This window comes from Motacilla alba, chromosome 8 (assembly GCF_015832195.1).
Source record: "Motacilla alba alba isolate MOTALB_02 chromosome 8, Motacilla_alba_V1.0_pri, whole genome shotgun sequence".
In the NCBI taxonomy this organism is placed as follows: Eukaryota; Metazoa; Chordata; class Aves; order Passeriformes; family Motacillidae; genus Motacilla; species Motacilla alba.
The window spans coordinates 4,731,749-4,746,579 of NC_052023.1; the positions used below are offsets into that span (position 1 = coordinate 4,731,749).

At 47.1% G+C, this 14,831-nt stretch overlaps 1 protein-coding gene across 1 annotated transcript; it reads left to right on the forward strand.

Annotated features, from left to right (window-relative positions):
• The first annotated feature begins 3,312 nt into the window (after window positions 1-3,312).
• On the forward strand, window positions 3,313-12,858 carry DHCR24 (24-dehydrocholesterol reductase). Its single transcript, XM_038144832.1, has 9 exons — window positions 3,313-3,648; window positions 4,778-4,933; window positions 5,387-5,492; window positions 5,732-5,850; window positions 5,945-6,208; window positions 6,879-7,022; window positions 7,965-8,162; window positions 8,916-9,094; window positions 10,663-12,858. The coding sequence occupies exons 1-9, from the start codon at window positions 3,391-3,393 to the stop codon at window positions 10,814-10,816; spliced, it is 1,578 nt and encodes a 525-aa protein (XP_038000760.1). The 5' UTR covers window positions 3,313-3,390; the 3' UTR covers window positions 10,817-12,858.
• The last annotated feature ends 1,973 nt before the right edge of the window (window positions 12,859-14,831 follow it).

Sequence of the window (14,831 nt, forward strand, 5' to 3'; positions counted from 1 at the left end):
CCTGTCATGACAAGAAAGACATTGAGGGGCTCAGAGAAGGGCAGCAGAGCTGGGAAAAGGGCTGGAGCACAAGTCTGAGGTTGAGGGAGTGGTGGGGCTCAGCCTGGAGAAAAGGAGGCTCAGAGGGGACCTTCTCAGTCTCTACAACTCCCTGAAATGAGGTCGGAGCCAGGTGGGGGTCAGGGTCTACTCCCAGAGAACAGGGGACAGGACAAGAGGAAGCAGCCTCAAGTTGTCCCGGGAAGGTTTGGATTGCGTATCAGGAGCAATTTCTTCACATAAAGGGTTATCAAACACTGGAACAGGCTGCCCGTGGCAGTGGTGGAATTATCATCCCTAGAGAGGTTTAAAAGCTGTGTGGATGTGGCACTTGGGGTGGTGGCCTTGGCAGTGCTGGGGGAGCAGTTGGACTTGATGATCTGAGATGGTTTTTCCAGCCTAAACAATTCTATGATTCCATGACTCTGTGTCACTTCTCCCTGTCTCCTTGGACAAACAGCTGCAGCTTTTATCCAAAAGCCTTGGCATGGTCACCACCAAGCCCTGCTGGGTAAGGAGCAGCGTCCTGTGCAGGGCTGGCAGGGCTGCCTGGGAGGAGCTGTCCCCAAGAGGACGGGGAGCTCTGGCGTGGTCAGTGCCAGGTCCCTGCTCTGCTCCCAGTACAAGCCTGCGTGGGGTGAGCTCCACCAGGGAGCTGATCCAGGCAGGAAAGGAAAAAAAAAAAAAAAAAAAAAACTAATTTGAAAAGAAAATGTTTAATTCTTCAGTCAGATCAGTTCTCCAACCTGTTTTACTGAGTGACAGCAGAAGCACTCGTACTGCACAGCATGCCCAGAACAGCATGAGTGGGTGGATGGGATGGCAGGAGAGGGAGGCAGGGAGGAGAGGAAGGGAAAAGGACTGCTTTTTAAAGAAGCACTAACAGCTCAAGCACACTTAAAATGTTAATTTAATTGAAGAAACCAAGGATTTTCATCTCACCAAGCTACCAAGAGAACCGTAGCTCTTCCAAGCAGATTTGCAGATGATGTGTTCCTAAGCCTAGATCGTTGGATGATGTTTTGCCCAAATAACTAGAACAACTAGAATTGAAAACCAGCAACATTTTAAACATCTACCTCCCCTTCCCTCATCCCCTTCTCATTCCTGTGTTTTCTATGCCTGGCATCAGTACCTACACAAGCAATTTGACCATAATCTGAATGTGGTTCACTCCTCTGCTTTACAGGAGTTTCACATCACAATCTTTGAGTTCACCTACCCCCTTCTTGTTGCCTACGGCCTTACAAAAAAAAAGCAAAACATGAAAAACATTATAAGCACTTGTAATGGTTCTTCATAAAAACAATTTCAAAATGGTATTCACACTGAAGGCATGAACATCCCCTTATGAATTAATGATGCTGTTATTCAATAAGCCCAGTGCTTGATCACATTCAGATCAGGAATAATTATTTAGGTCCTTCAGAGGGGTTAAAATAACCCCTCTTATAGCATGGGAACCTTCTTTTGCATGAATGATTTCCATCAGCAGATGAACTGATAAATAAAAGCAGATAATATCAATCAGCTCATATGTAAGAAGAGCAGACTAGGCACAAGTGCAACAAATATAATTTGGCTAGAAATAAATTTAGTCTGGAAATTAGGAGACCCTTTCCAAATATGAGAGCTGTGAAGTCTCAGTCTAGTCCTTCAATAAAAGCAGTGGGACAGACCCCAAAAAAGCAGTGTGCTAAAATTTCCATCCCTGGAATTGTTCCAGGCCGGGTTGCATGGGGACCTGAGCAAACTGTTCTAAGGGAAGGTGGCTCTGCCCATGGCCAAAGGGTTGGGACTGGGTGATCTTTAAGGTACATCCAATCCAAACCATTCAGTGAATGGTTCCATGAAATCCTGAAGTGGGCTTCAAAACAAAGCCTTCCATGTATCTGAAGAGGGCTGAAAGGTGTGGCTGGCTTGCCACAGCTGAGCTCTGAACCTTGATCCTTCCCTGTCTCAATTTTCCATCTCCCAGCTATCAATCATCCAAAGGACAAGGTCAGCACTTCTCCTGCTGGCCAAGAGGAGTCACCTGTGTGACTCCTGACACTTGTGTGACATCACCACGGCTGTGTCCACATGAAACACCTGGATTCCATGTTCCTCTCTGAACCCAGCAGTGCCATGGCAAAGTCTCTGCCATTCCAGGGTCCCTGACAGTGCTGGCTGTGCCAGGACCTCGTGGGGCTGTCATTGGACCTCTGCCACTGTCCTCTCAAGCAGCACATCCCTTGAGGGATTTCAACTTCAAAAAACAAAACCTCATCTTTCTCACAGACTTTATTTATCTTCTGTCACGTGGTTCCATCATGAATAGGAAATTTCTGCCAGGGTTTTAGAGAGCAAGCCGTGTTCTGAAAGGAGGTGTCCCCTTCTTTATTCTCGAAATGGAACTGCACGGCACTGTGGAGACACCTGCACTGCCGGGTTGTTGTGCCTACAACACCAGAGGGGTGCACAGGTGAGGGATGCACAGGTGAGAGATGTGGAGGTGTATTGCTCCAGACCCCAACCCAAGGGCACCAGGGTGCATCCCTTGCTCAGGGGACACTGGTCGCCACAGCACCACCACGGGCCTGTCCCCCACCCTGACCGGGGGGTCCCCTCTGCGTCAGCCCTTGTCCCCTGCCCACCCAGCCCCTGTCTCGGGACCAGCGCCCAGCCCTTCCCGGGGTCTGACCCTGTCCTTCCCATTCCCAGTCCTTCCCGAGGGTCTGACCCTGTCCCAGTCCCCATTCCCAGCCCTGTCTGGGGGTCTAGCCCTGTCCCGGTCCCCGTTCCCAGCCCTGCCCGAGGGTCTGACCCTGTCCCGGTCCCCGTTCCCAGCCCTGCCCGGGGGTCTGAGCCTGTCCCGGTCCCCGTTCCCAGCCCTGCCCGAGGGTCTGACCCTGTCCCGGTCCCCGTTCCCAGCCCTGCCCGGGGGTCTGAGCCTGTCCCGGTCCCCGTTTCCCCGTTCCCAGCCCTGCCCGAGGGTCTGAGCCTGTCCCGGTCCCCGTTTCCCCATTCCCAGCCCTTCCCGGGGGTCTGAGCCTGTCCCGGTCCCCGTTTCCCCGTTCCCAGTCCTTCCCGGGGGTCTCAGCCCAGTCCCCCTCAGTCCCCAGGCGGTGACACCCCCGCCGCGGGGGGGGGGCCGGTGGCCGCGGCGATGAGGGGGAGCGCGGGGCCGGCCGCGCGCAGCCAATCGGCGCCCTCAGCGCCTGGTCCGATCTCCGCGGAGCTCTCCGATTGGCCGTCTCCCTCCCCTCGCCTCACGCCTCGGCCAATGGGGGCGGGGGGGCGTGGCGCGGGCGGCGAGCGCGCGAGCGGCGGGCGCGGCATGGCGGGGTCCCATAAGGGAGCGCGGCCGTGATGGAGCGCGAGCGGGCGGTGGGCGTCATGTCGGCGCTGTGGTCGGTGGGCGCGGGGCTGCTGCTCCTGCTGCTCTGGGTGCGGCACCGCGGCCTGGAGGCCGTGCTGGTGCACCACCGCTGGGTCTTCGTCTGCTTCTTCCTCATGCCGCTCTCCATCCTCTTCGACATCTACTACCAGCTGCGCGCATGGGCCGTGTGGCGCCTCCACAGCGCCCCGCGGCAGCACGCCCAGCGCGTCCGGCACATCCAGGAGCAGGTGAGGCTTGACCGCGCCGCGGGACCCCGGGGGTGCCGCGGCTTTTGCGAGGGGACAGCGTGTCCTTATCCCGCTCTCTGTCCTCCCCACCCCACCCCGCCATTGCGCACCCGGGGCAAAGTCCAGCCGGAGCGGGCAAAAGCAAGGGAATAAAGGCCAGCGGGGCTTTCAGCCCCCTGCAGGGCTCCTGTCCCGCTGGAAGTCCCGTGGAACTGCCTCCCTGCGGCCGCTGGCACCGCGGTGCGCTCAGGGATGTGCTGTGAGCTCGGGGACACACGTGTGTGCAACATGGAAACGCATCGGTCTGGACCGCAGGCTCGAAGCGTGTTGTGCTTCCACTCACGCCCTGCTGCTCGGCACCGCCGGTTCCAGCAGCTGCTTCATGCGCTGATTAAACTTTTCCTCCGCCCAGAAATGCAGATGTCCGTAGTGATTCTGTGCTCTCTGGTGTTTGTGGTAATTCTGTCACGTCCGCCTCTGTTTCCTGCCTTGTCTCTCTCATCACAGATGCAGATGGATGTTCATGTGCACGGAATTATTCTCGGAGGGGTTGGGGTTGTTGGCTGGGGTTTTTTTACCAGCTGTAGTAGCAATTCAGCTTTGAAGAAAACGCAGTTGTTTGTTCTCTGGGTGTTAACCACTGTGGCTTTGCAGAATTCATGGCTCATATGTATGGCTTGCACATTTTCCTTCCCAACTTTTTGTAGAATCCTAGGAGGCTTTGGGTTGGAAAGGGACTTTAAAAATCATCTTGCTCCAACCCCACCTGCCATGGGCAGGGACATCTTCCTCTAGACCAGGTTGCTTAAGGTTGATTCCACTAGACCAAGTTGTCTGTCTTTGCCTGGTCATTTGGAGGCTCAGACCACTTTTGGTGTGTTTTGGGTTAGAACTAAGAGTATAACAGCCATAATACCTCCCTTAGAGGAGGCTTTTTTAAACTCTGTTAACAGTGTCATATCTTTCTGAATCCTTCCCCCAAAAGAAAACCCCAGAGCTACAGGATATTAGAAGTGTATCCTCTACATAACTAAACCACTCTAAATGAGTCATACCTCATTTAGAAGTTCAGAGGGCTGCAAAGAGGCTTCCAAAGCATCCCTTGTCTGACAGCTGTTGGCTCCCGCAGGTCCGGGAATGGAAGAAGGAAGGCAGCAAGAGGTACATGTGCACGGGCCGGCCCGGCTGGCTGACGGTGTCACTCCGCGTTGGCAAGTACAAGAAGACCCACAAGAACATCATGATCAACTTAATGGATGTTCTGGAAGTAGACAGTGAAAGACAGGTAACAAATCCCACCACAAAGCATTCACTGTAATGGATTTAATAGTTTTATTCACGATGCTTGGAGTTGAAGGGATTAGATTCCACAAAGGACAAAATTTCGTAGCGGACCTATCACATTCCAAGGGTTTGCAATGTGGGCTTGGATCCTTCCATCTGAAAAACCCAGCATATGGAATTGCTTGGCTTTTGTGTGCTGAAGTCTAAAAGACCAGATTGATTTATGGGCTTGGGCACTGAGCAACAAGATGTTGAGGCAGAGGAGGAATCACTAAACAGTTCCCACTATTTTTAGTAGCTCTCTTAGGAAAGTGAGTCTCTGAGTTCTGATAACAGATGGAGGTGTATCCGGTTAGCCATGTTTTGGCATCATTAATGCTGAACTCTTAATCTATGTTTGTAGAGAACTTAGGGTGAGGTTTTGTTGGTTTTTGGGGTTTTTTTTGCTTTTTAGGTGGTTCGTGTGGAGCCTTTGGTGTCCATGGGCCAGCTGACTGCACACCTGAATCCCATGGGCTGGACTATCCCTGTGGTACCAGAGCTTGATGACCTCACAGTAGGTAAGGATTGCTGATGACAAGAGACTCCTTTTGCTGCACTTCCATTAGGGTTTTTTAATTGCATTGTTTTAAAGGTTCTGGAAATACTCTGTCGAGCCTTATGTTCTTTGTGGTATTTATGTTATAAGCACCTTTTTTTAATAGTCTTAAAAGAGCTTATAAAGTGGAGGTTTGCTGTCATAAATCACCCACAGTTTGGAGCGTGTTTCATTTGATTTGTTGTGTGCTCTCTTGATAAGGTGGCCTGATCATGGGAACTGGCATTGAGTCTTCATCCCATATCTATGGACTTTTTCAGCACACCTGTGTGGCCTATGAACTTGTTCTTGCTGATGGAAGCCTTGTGAGATGTTCACCAGTAAGACAAAATGTTAATTTGCTATCATTTACAATGTCATTGACAGTTATTGGTGTGGATATATGATTTAGTATGACATACATACTTTTTGCAGACTGAAAACTCAGACCTATTTTATGCAGTGCCTTGGTCTTGTGGTACTCTGGGTTTCCTGGTTGCAGCAGAAATAAAAATGATTCCTGCCAAGAAATATGTCAAAATACATTACAAGCCAGTAAGAGGACTGCAGAAGATCTGTGAGAAGTTCAGTGAAGAGTCTAAGAAAAAGGAGAATAGTTTTGTGGAAGGACTTATGTATTCCTTGGATGAAGCAGTCATCATGACAGGAGTCTTGACTGATGAAGCTGAGCAAAGCAAGGTAACTAAAGGGAAGTTACTCACAATAAAAAAAATACTCCCAAGCTCTAACTGAAGCTGTACTAGGATAAAACCATTATAGAATTGGAAGAATCTCTTAATGAAGGATTAAAATTTGGATCAGTCCATCAGAATATTTTAATTTCTACTATGACAGAATCTGTTCTCTAAATCGCTTTTATTGGTGAGAAATGACCCACTGATCTCATTGTTCTGAGGAGGAGGAAGAGAAGGATCTTTTCTCATGGACTGAACAATGCTGCTTTGAACTGCAGTTATTCAGAGCAACTCTTTTTCCCAGCAAGCTTTTAATTCTGTTAATAAAAACACATCAGGGGCGTGCACAGGAAGGTGTGTTCATGCTGGATGTTTCCTCTCTGCCATGTGAGATTTTGGATTAATGGTGGGTTTAGAGATTGGCATTTTAGGAATTCGGTTCTGTCACATTCATGGCTTCTTAAATAGCTTGTCAGTGGGAAGCATTACTTAAACCTTAATGGCAAGAAAGCTAAGAAGGAGCCTTGCAAGTGGGGTGAAGGCTCCCTAGATGCTTTGTGACCCTCTTATCCAGAGGGTACAGCACAGATTCCTCCCAGGAAAGGAATTTGGGGACATACTCGGTTGTCTAGCAAGGTGTAATTGTTACCTAATGAATTCATGTTTTCTTGTAGATAAACAGAATTGGCAACTACTACAAGCCATGGTTCTTTAAGCATGTGGAGAAGTATTTGAAAGCTGACAGGACTGGAGTGGAGTACATTCCTTCTAGACATTACTACCACAGACATACTCGCAGTATCTTCTGGGAGCTCCAAGTAAGACCTGTTCCAAAATTCAGATATATCTGCAGGAAGGTACTCTGCCCTTTCACAGTGTAGGTGCAATCTACCTTCTTCCCCTTGGCAGCAACTTCTGTCTTTAAGGGCAGAAAAAAATGGCAAAGTTTATGGCAAATTTACAAGTCCTGCATTTGGCTGCAGCAAATCCAAAGACACTTCTTGACGTATAAGGTGTTGTATCAGAAACTCCTAATTTTTGGTTTAGTGCTTTTCTGAATTTAGACCTTATGTTTCTTACTTACATAAGTAAGTATTAAATTTCAGCATTAAATTTTTGTACCTACTGAGCGATTTCCAAATTCAGATGGTGGAAAAAACCATGAATGTGAAATTCTGGCTAAAAAAGTGCCCCACCTAAAGTAATTATATAATCAGGTCATTACTTAGAATTTTATAAATGTGTTTACTGTCGAGTGTACTTACGCAAAACTTGATTTGACATTCTGAAATATTCCTGTTACTACATTTTGAATCTCTGGAGTGAGGTACCAGATCCTTTCAGCTCCTGCAGAAGGCAAACAGCAGTTGGCTGTGCGGGTGGTAATTAAAATCTTACGGCTTTAAAATGCTATTGAGAAATTTGGTTATTCTTGCAAAACTTCTGTAAAATTAGCTCCTTTTGCAGTCCTCCCTCGGCTGTTGCAAGATAATAGCCTGTTGCTCTCTTTTATTTTCTGAAATTATTTGGGGCTGGATATGTTGTGAGTCATGCAACTGAAAATCAGTGGTAAGCAGAGGAGGCTCTGTAGCCAAGTGCAGTCCAGCCCCCTCTAATTTGCTAACTTGTAGTAGTTCAGCAAAGTATCAGCAATTAAATTCATTGAAAATCTGGCTTAATATTGCCCTGAGGGCTCTGAAGTGTTCTTTTGGTCCACTTACACATTCTTCAGCCAGACTCTTTTTCTTTCCTCTTGGAAGGATATCATTCCTTTCGGCAATAACCCCGTGTTCCGTTACCTGTTTGGCTGGATGGTCCCCCCGAAAATCTCTCTGCTGAAGCTCACCCAAGGAGAAGCCATCAGGAAGCTGTATGAGCAGCACCATGTTGTGCAGGACATGCTGGTGCCAATGAAGGGCCTTGAAAAATCCATCCAGACCTTCCACGTTGACCTTAATGTAAGAACTCATCTCCTTAGAACTCAGCAAATCTTGGGTTCTTTGTGATAAGGACTGTGGCTGTTGATGTTAAGACATAATATCCTGCTCGTGCAGAAGGTCATTATTGTGTCCTGGGGAGTGCTGTGCTTTGTGAGTCCGTGATGCAAGGCTGCAGCAGAAATAAACACAGCTTTCTGAAAAAGAGAAGCTTTAAGGAAAAGATTCAGGCTTTGGTAGAAGCTGACACTTCTAAAAGACTTCATCACTTACTAAAATTTGAACTGATCTCCACCTAAAATGATTGGTGGTCTCACCAAGCACCAACTGTGGAGCTTTATTTCCCTTTCTTGCTTTTATTTCTGAATTTATTTTAGTTAGTGTAGAATTTCAATTTTGATCATTTCAATTTTGGACTGACCTGGAAAAGAAAACACTTCCTTCTCTTTTTGTTCAGAATGTTTATTCAGTTGTTGCTTTGAGATCGGGGGTGGTTTATTTGTGGGTGTTTTGGAGTTTTTTCCCTTTTAATTTCAAATATTTAAGGGGAGGAGATGTAATTCTAGGAGGACATTTTCAATCTGTTTGTGTTACGGTCATTAGTGCAGCTAAAAACACCACCAGGACAGCTGAGAAGGAAGAGCTGAAAGCAAAAGTTTCAGCCCAAGACTGGGAGAAAGTTCTCTTTACTCTTTATTTTGCCACATTTATTAAAGAGCTTAAAGGATGATTGTGTTAAAAAACAAGTGATAAAGTGTTTTCCTGCCCCTGCAGGTGTATCCTATCTGGTTATGTCCTTTCATACTGCCCAACAATCCTGGTATGGTCCATCCCAAAGGAAATGAAGCTGAGCTCTACGTGGATATAGGAGCTTATGGAGAGCCCAAAAGCAAACAGTTTGAAGCCAGGGCTTCAATGAGGCAGATGGAGAAGTTTGTAAGAAGTGTGCACGGGTAAGGACCCCGCTCCTCAGAATAGTGATCATGTCATGTCATTCACACCCATGGGGTTTAATCACAGTTATTTATCCTACAGAACTTTAATATTTAATACTGTATTAACAACCACAACAATTGGAAACTAATTTAAATTTCTAATTTTGGTGAGTTTTAAATATGATTTCACTTTATTATTTGATTGTGAAACCAACCAAACGAAAGGACACATTGGCTGAAGTTCTGGCAGTGTAGTTGGGAGCTGGGTGATTTCAGATCACCTTTCAGCTCCAGGCTGCTCTGGGAGCAGAGTCTGCCGCTACAAAATACATCCTTGGAATACATGATTCAGGAATCCCAAAAGTTTGGACAGCTTCCCTGCCTGCCCTTGGGGCTGTTCTCCCTGCAGTCCTTGCAGCATCATGGAGCCGCTCTGCGCCGTCCTTGCGCTGGGTTGTCCTTGCCCAGGGGGCCAGCCTTGGCTGTCCCTGCACTCAGTCCCTGTGTGCCGGTGGCATTCTTTCCTCCCTCAAAACTTGTGCTCCAGAGCTTCCTTTTCCCTGCCTGGGTTCTGGTTGCACAGGACCACAGTGGGCGTGAGGCATGTGCCCACCATCTGTCACAGACTGGAGCCAGCCTAATTTGCTGGAGCGGTGTCAGTGGAGAAGCAGCCACAGGCTGGTTTCTCAGGAACAAAAAGCAACTACATGGTATTTTTACACCATCAGTCTAATTTATCCCCATTTCTGTTTTGACCTACTTCTCAGTCTAACAGTGATCATGTCCCGTGTGGCTGAGCAATAATGGCAAGGCTGCTTCGAGATGATTTGGGGACTGCAAATGACTTTGAGCTGCAAGAAGTGATTTGCCAGAGAACAAAGCAGCCCAAAGTTAATTTTAAGCTTTTTTTTCATTAACTTGAAATTAGGATTTTAATTTAAAGCTCTTTACTGACAAAGTTGGGTCTGTTTTCTACCTGTCACTGGGAAATGAGCAATGGATAAATGCTTAATCTTCCAGTTTCGTAATCACACAAAACAATAGAGCTTCTATGTTAGGTTGTGTTTTGTTGCTGTACTCTGATGGTAGCTGCAGCTTAGAGAGCACACCATGGGAGTGAGGAAGAGTCCACAGCTGAAGAAGGATTTAATTTGTAAATGGACCTCTGTTACACCATGCTTTGTTTACACTATGAATTTATCTTGGCCTGGTCTCATTTTGCCTTCCTAGTTCTATTCTCAATGTCCAAAGAAATGAAAAAGTCAAAGGATTTATTGTTAAATCTGTCTTGAATGGAATATTGTAATGCAGGCAACTATGAGATTCTATGACTGTACCTACATGGATCCTAAGAAAATAGGCAGAAAAAAATACTAAATCCACAAAACATAACTGGCTGAGTGTCCCAGCATAATCCATGTGAGCTGTTGTATTTGCTTGCTTTTAAAAAGCATTGTTGATGTTTTTGTTTTGTTAAGTATTTGCTATTCATAACTTGTGCTGATTTTTTTTTTTAATATTCTGTATCAAATCTTGTGGCTCAATTAACACTGAATCTCTGTCTCTTCTTTTTCGCCTCTCTCCAGTTTCCAGATGCTGTATGCAGATTGTTACATGACCCGTGAGGAGTTCTGGGATATGTTTGATGGCTCGTTGTACCACAAGCTGAGGGAGGAGATGAATTGCAAGGATGCCTTTCCAGAAGTGTATGACAAAATCTGCAAAGCTGCAAGGCACTGAGCCTGGCTGAGCTCACCAAGCAATCAGGGAAAGAGGAATTTACCTATAGCTAGTCAGTGTATCCTTTAAAAAAAAAGCTTTATTGCTCTCCAAATAAGCTCATTCTTATTGATGTTTAAAGGTATGAATTCCTGCTTTACACATTTATGTTTAGTATTTCTTTGTATGTTTTAAAACCAGTTTTCCAAACTCAGAGTGATTGTTTTTAAGAAATCTGAAGTGCTAGCCTTTGTATCTAATGTAGTGACATAGGTGAGTTCACCTATTTCCAGGCAGAAGAAAAATAATGGGAATGGCTGAAGACACTGGAGTTACACCAGCTATATTTAACATGACTTCTGAAAACAGGAGGGAGGGCTCAGAAATAGGTGCCAAAGCTGAACACATTGTCTAATTAATCATGTTGTTAGAAACATTTGCCTCCAGTCAGTGTCCTGGAGCAGCTCTGCAGTGGCTCATCCCCACTCCATCCTCCTCCAGCTGCCTGATGGCAGTGCTGGGCTGCTCACCTTGTCTGCAGGGCAGCTGAGCTCCCCAGGCCTGGCTTCTGCTGGAAAACTGAGCACTGAGGTGTGAAGAAGATGCTTTTTACTTGTGCCTATCAGATTTGTACTGATTTTTGATTATGAAGTGTGAATGGATGTAGGTTTTTAGGTGTTTTGTATTTGGCCAACAGTGCATTGGTTTTTTTTGCCCCAAAGTATCAATGTTCTGGCTTTGTAGACCACTGAAAAAAAATTGCTGCTATTTCATATAGCCAAATTTTAATTTCTTTGTGGGTCAGTTTGTTTGGGTTTCTTTTGGGTTTGTGGTTTTTTTTTGGGGTTGTTTGGTTGTGGCTTAATTTTAGTGCCTTATAAGTACTCAGTTGGAGGAAGGTATGGCTGATCTCAGATTGTTCTGTCCTGGCCTGTGGGAGAAGGAAGTCAAGGCTGCATTTATAGGAGGTTTGTTAGAGCAAGTGGCTGTGGATGAGAACTCTTGATGTGAATCTTGATACACACAGGCTTTGGTTCTGACTTGAGCGACGTTTTTGCTTTTCATTTTAGCTGGGTTAGGTTGATAGGCTTTGTAAAAGGACTGTTTCAGTCACCTGGGGAGGGAATAACAGCAAGTACTGTCAGTTCCCTCTTCTGCTGCTCGCAGGTGAAAATGGCACAGTCGTGGACTTGATACACTTGAGTGTAGAAGTGTGGAGATGTTTTGACCCTGTAGCCAGAATCAGGGTTCCAAACCAAGCCTGTGTCTTGTCCAAGCAGTACTGAAAATTGTTACTTGAAACCTTACTGAGCCTGATGGAAAAGAAAGTAATTTTCTTGAGGCTTGTGTAGAGGGTAACACAGAGAACTTCTCAAACAGTTACCAGTGGGAGGTGTAATTTTATTATGCGTGCTAAACCAATGATTTTATTTATTGATAGATGGATGTTTAAGGTCCAGATGAAACCAATGATAAAGCAGTAGCAGGAATAAGCTTGGGCTGTAACTCAGTGATGCAAGTAAGGTACCCCCCTCAAATCCTGCACAGGGGCAGCATTCCATGGGGAGACACAGCCAGTGCAGAGTGTCCTCAGTGCTGCCTGAGCCCTGGAGCTGTGTCAGTGATCCAGGAGTGCCTGCCACGCCTCCTGGCTGCACCAGGGGTACGCAGGAAGGCAAGTGTTGATTCTCAGGGTGTGACCTGCCTTCCTGCCCCCACGAGGGAATTGTCCCTGGGGTGAAGCTACAATCAAGCCCAGTGCTTGTATAGTCTGCACAGAGCAAGTATGGTTTGGTTAGCTTTGAAAGGGCAATGTTAAAACAGCTAGAGGATATGCAAATACTTCTACTTAGGCTGTGTTTCACTTATGTACTGATGATCTTTAGGTATGCACTGTGTTTGGTTTTTTTTCACTCCTTAATTTATTGGAAACTTTGTATGCTGTGATTGGGTACTGCACTGTATCAGTCACACACATGCACACACACCATTGCTGTTGCTCTTGGTTTTTGGTTGTATGGGCTGTTGAAAATAAAGCTCTGGCCGGCGTACTGTTCCAAGGGGTGTCTTTGAATGAGTGCTTGCTTGCTTTTCAGCAGCTGTTGATCATTTCTCTGTGCTTCTTGTGTCGTTCCACGTGGCCTGTGATAACTGAGAAAAGTCTGGGTGAGACACCCAGGGCATTGTGAGGGAGGTGGTGGGAGGTGATGTTTGTAGGAATGTCTTTGAAGTCTGTGAACCTTCACTTATCTTTTCCCCAAGACACACCTGCAATAAAAGAAATACCTCGCAGCTGAGCCTTTAACCCTTCGCTTATGCCCCACTAGCTCCACGCAGCTTCATGATGCCAGTTGTCCCGATTTTTTACACACACCACTTCCTTCTCTCCCCGTGACATTTTGTCCAAGGAGGACAAACTCCCGTTTTGCATTTAGGTGCTACCCATTGTCAATGGGTAATTACTTCATTAGTCTCATTTCATGCTAATAAATCTAATCCCCGCCGTGAATGAGCAGCCAAAAGAAGACAACTCGGTGCACTCTTCAGCCTGAGGAGTTTCACACCCACCTCCTCCGTCTCCTTGATAAATGTCTTCATGCAGCTCTGTGGGCTCAGTGGGAGCTGCTCCTGCCCCTCCCTGATCCCAGCTGCTACACCTTCTCCCAGGGTGCACACTGCTCTTTTCCCAGGGAGAAAGCCAGGCTGCCAAGTGCCTCAGCCCTGCTGAAGCTGCAGTTCAGGTGCCAAAGCCCTTCCGTGCTGGCCTTGGCTGAGGCTGCATTGCACAACCCTCCTTTGTTGCCCCGGCAGCATTTCTGTACCCTCCCTCACCCACATCACTGTTCAGGCATTTCCCTTCAGAGACCTCCTCCTTGGGAACAATAGCCAGGATTTCCTTAAATCGCTGCAGTTTTACCTGTGTTCCATTATCTTCCCCCACCAAATGATAATTGCAGACTAATTAGCATACTTAATCAGCCACAACTAACGTGTAATTACACCTAGATGTAATTATTCCTGTCTGGTCTAAACACTTGTACAACACCTGATATACTTAACTCTGGGAGAACCTACGTGCTCCTGGTACATTTTTATGGCCAGCTTTTATTGCTGCTGACATTTTCTGCTCTTCTCACTTTCTCCACTCCCTCCAGGTTTTCATTCCCTGCTCATCTTTGCTATGGTAACCCTTTTTCAGACCCACTTCTCTGTGGAGTTGTGGTGGACCTGGGGCTACTCAGGTGTGGTAACACCACCCAGAACAGGTATGTGCAACTCTTCTACGTGGTAGCAGAGTTTGAAAGGATGTGTTTAACCCTGCGTGAGCTGTGTCTGCCATCACACCTTCCTTGGGAGCATGTGCAGGATCTGGCATCCTCTTCTCATGTATGTAATTTCTTTAAAATCCCAGCTGAAGATAGTTAATTACAGCTCAATTGCAGTGTCACTGGCCCTTCCTCTAAGTCTGTGTGTCCAGCCAGGCAGAGAGAGGACAGGGAATCCTCTCTGTCGTGCTTCCTATCTATCCCAGGGAAAGCACGGTACAATTCCAGCAGTTTGTCTCTCTTGTCCTGTGCTCCTGGGCCTCCCCAGCTCCCATCCTGTGAATGGCAGGCTCCTGGCTGCTCCTGAGGTTCCCCCAGTTTGAGAAAGCCGCTGAGGCCCAGGCTGCTTGTGCCAGCAGCAAGTGATACAACAACAGTGGCACATCTTAACCAAAGGGAGCCCACACTGCAGGGGAGGGAGGGGGACACAGTGAGAGCCCCGCCAGTCTCCTCCAGGAGCAGCTCTGGCCACAGCAGGCCATAAAGAGTTGATTATCCCTCAAGCAGCCTTGAGCTCGCTCACCAGTCCCCTCCTGCCAGCTGCAGCAAAGGGCAGCAGTGTCACAACCTCCCCACTCAAGTGTAATCTGAAAGTTCCCCACCAATTACCAAGATGTCTTGACCTCTTTCAAGCTGCCTGTTCCTCACTCAGCTGGATAAAGGAGAGAAGCCATGAGGATTCCTGCTGATCATCCCTAGCCAAGGTGGAC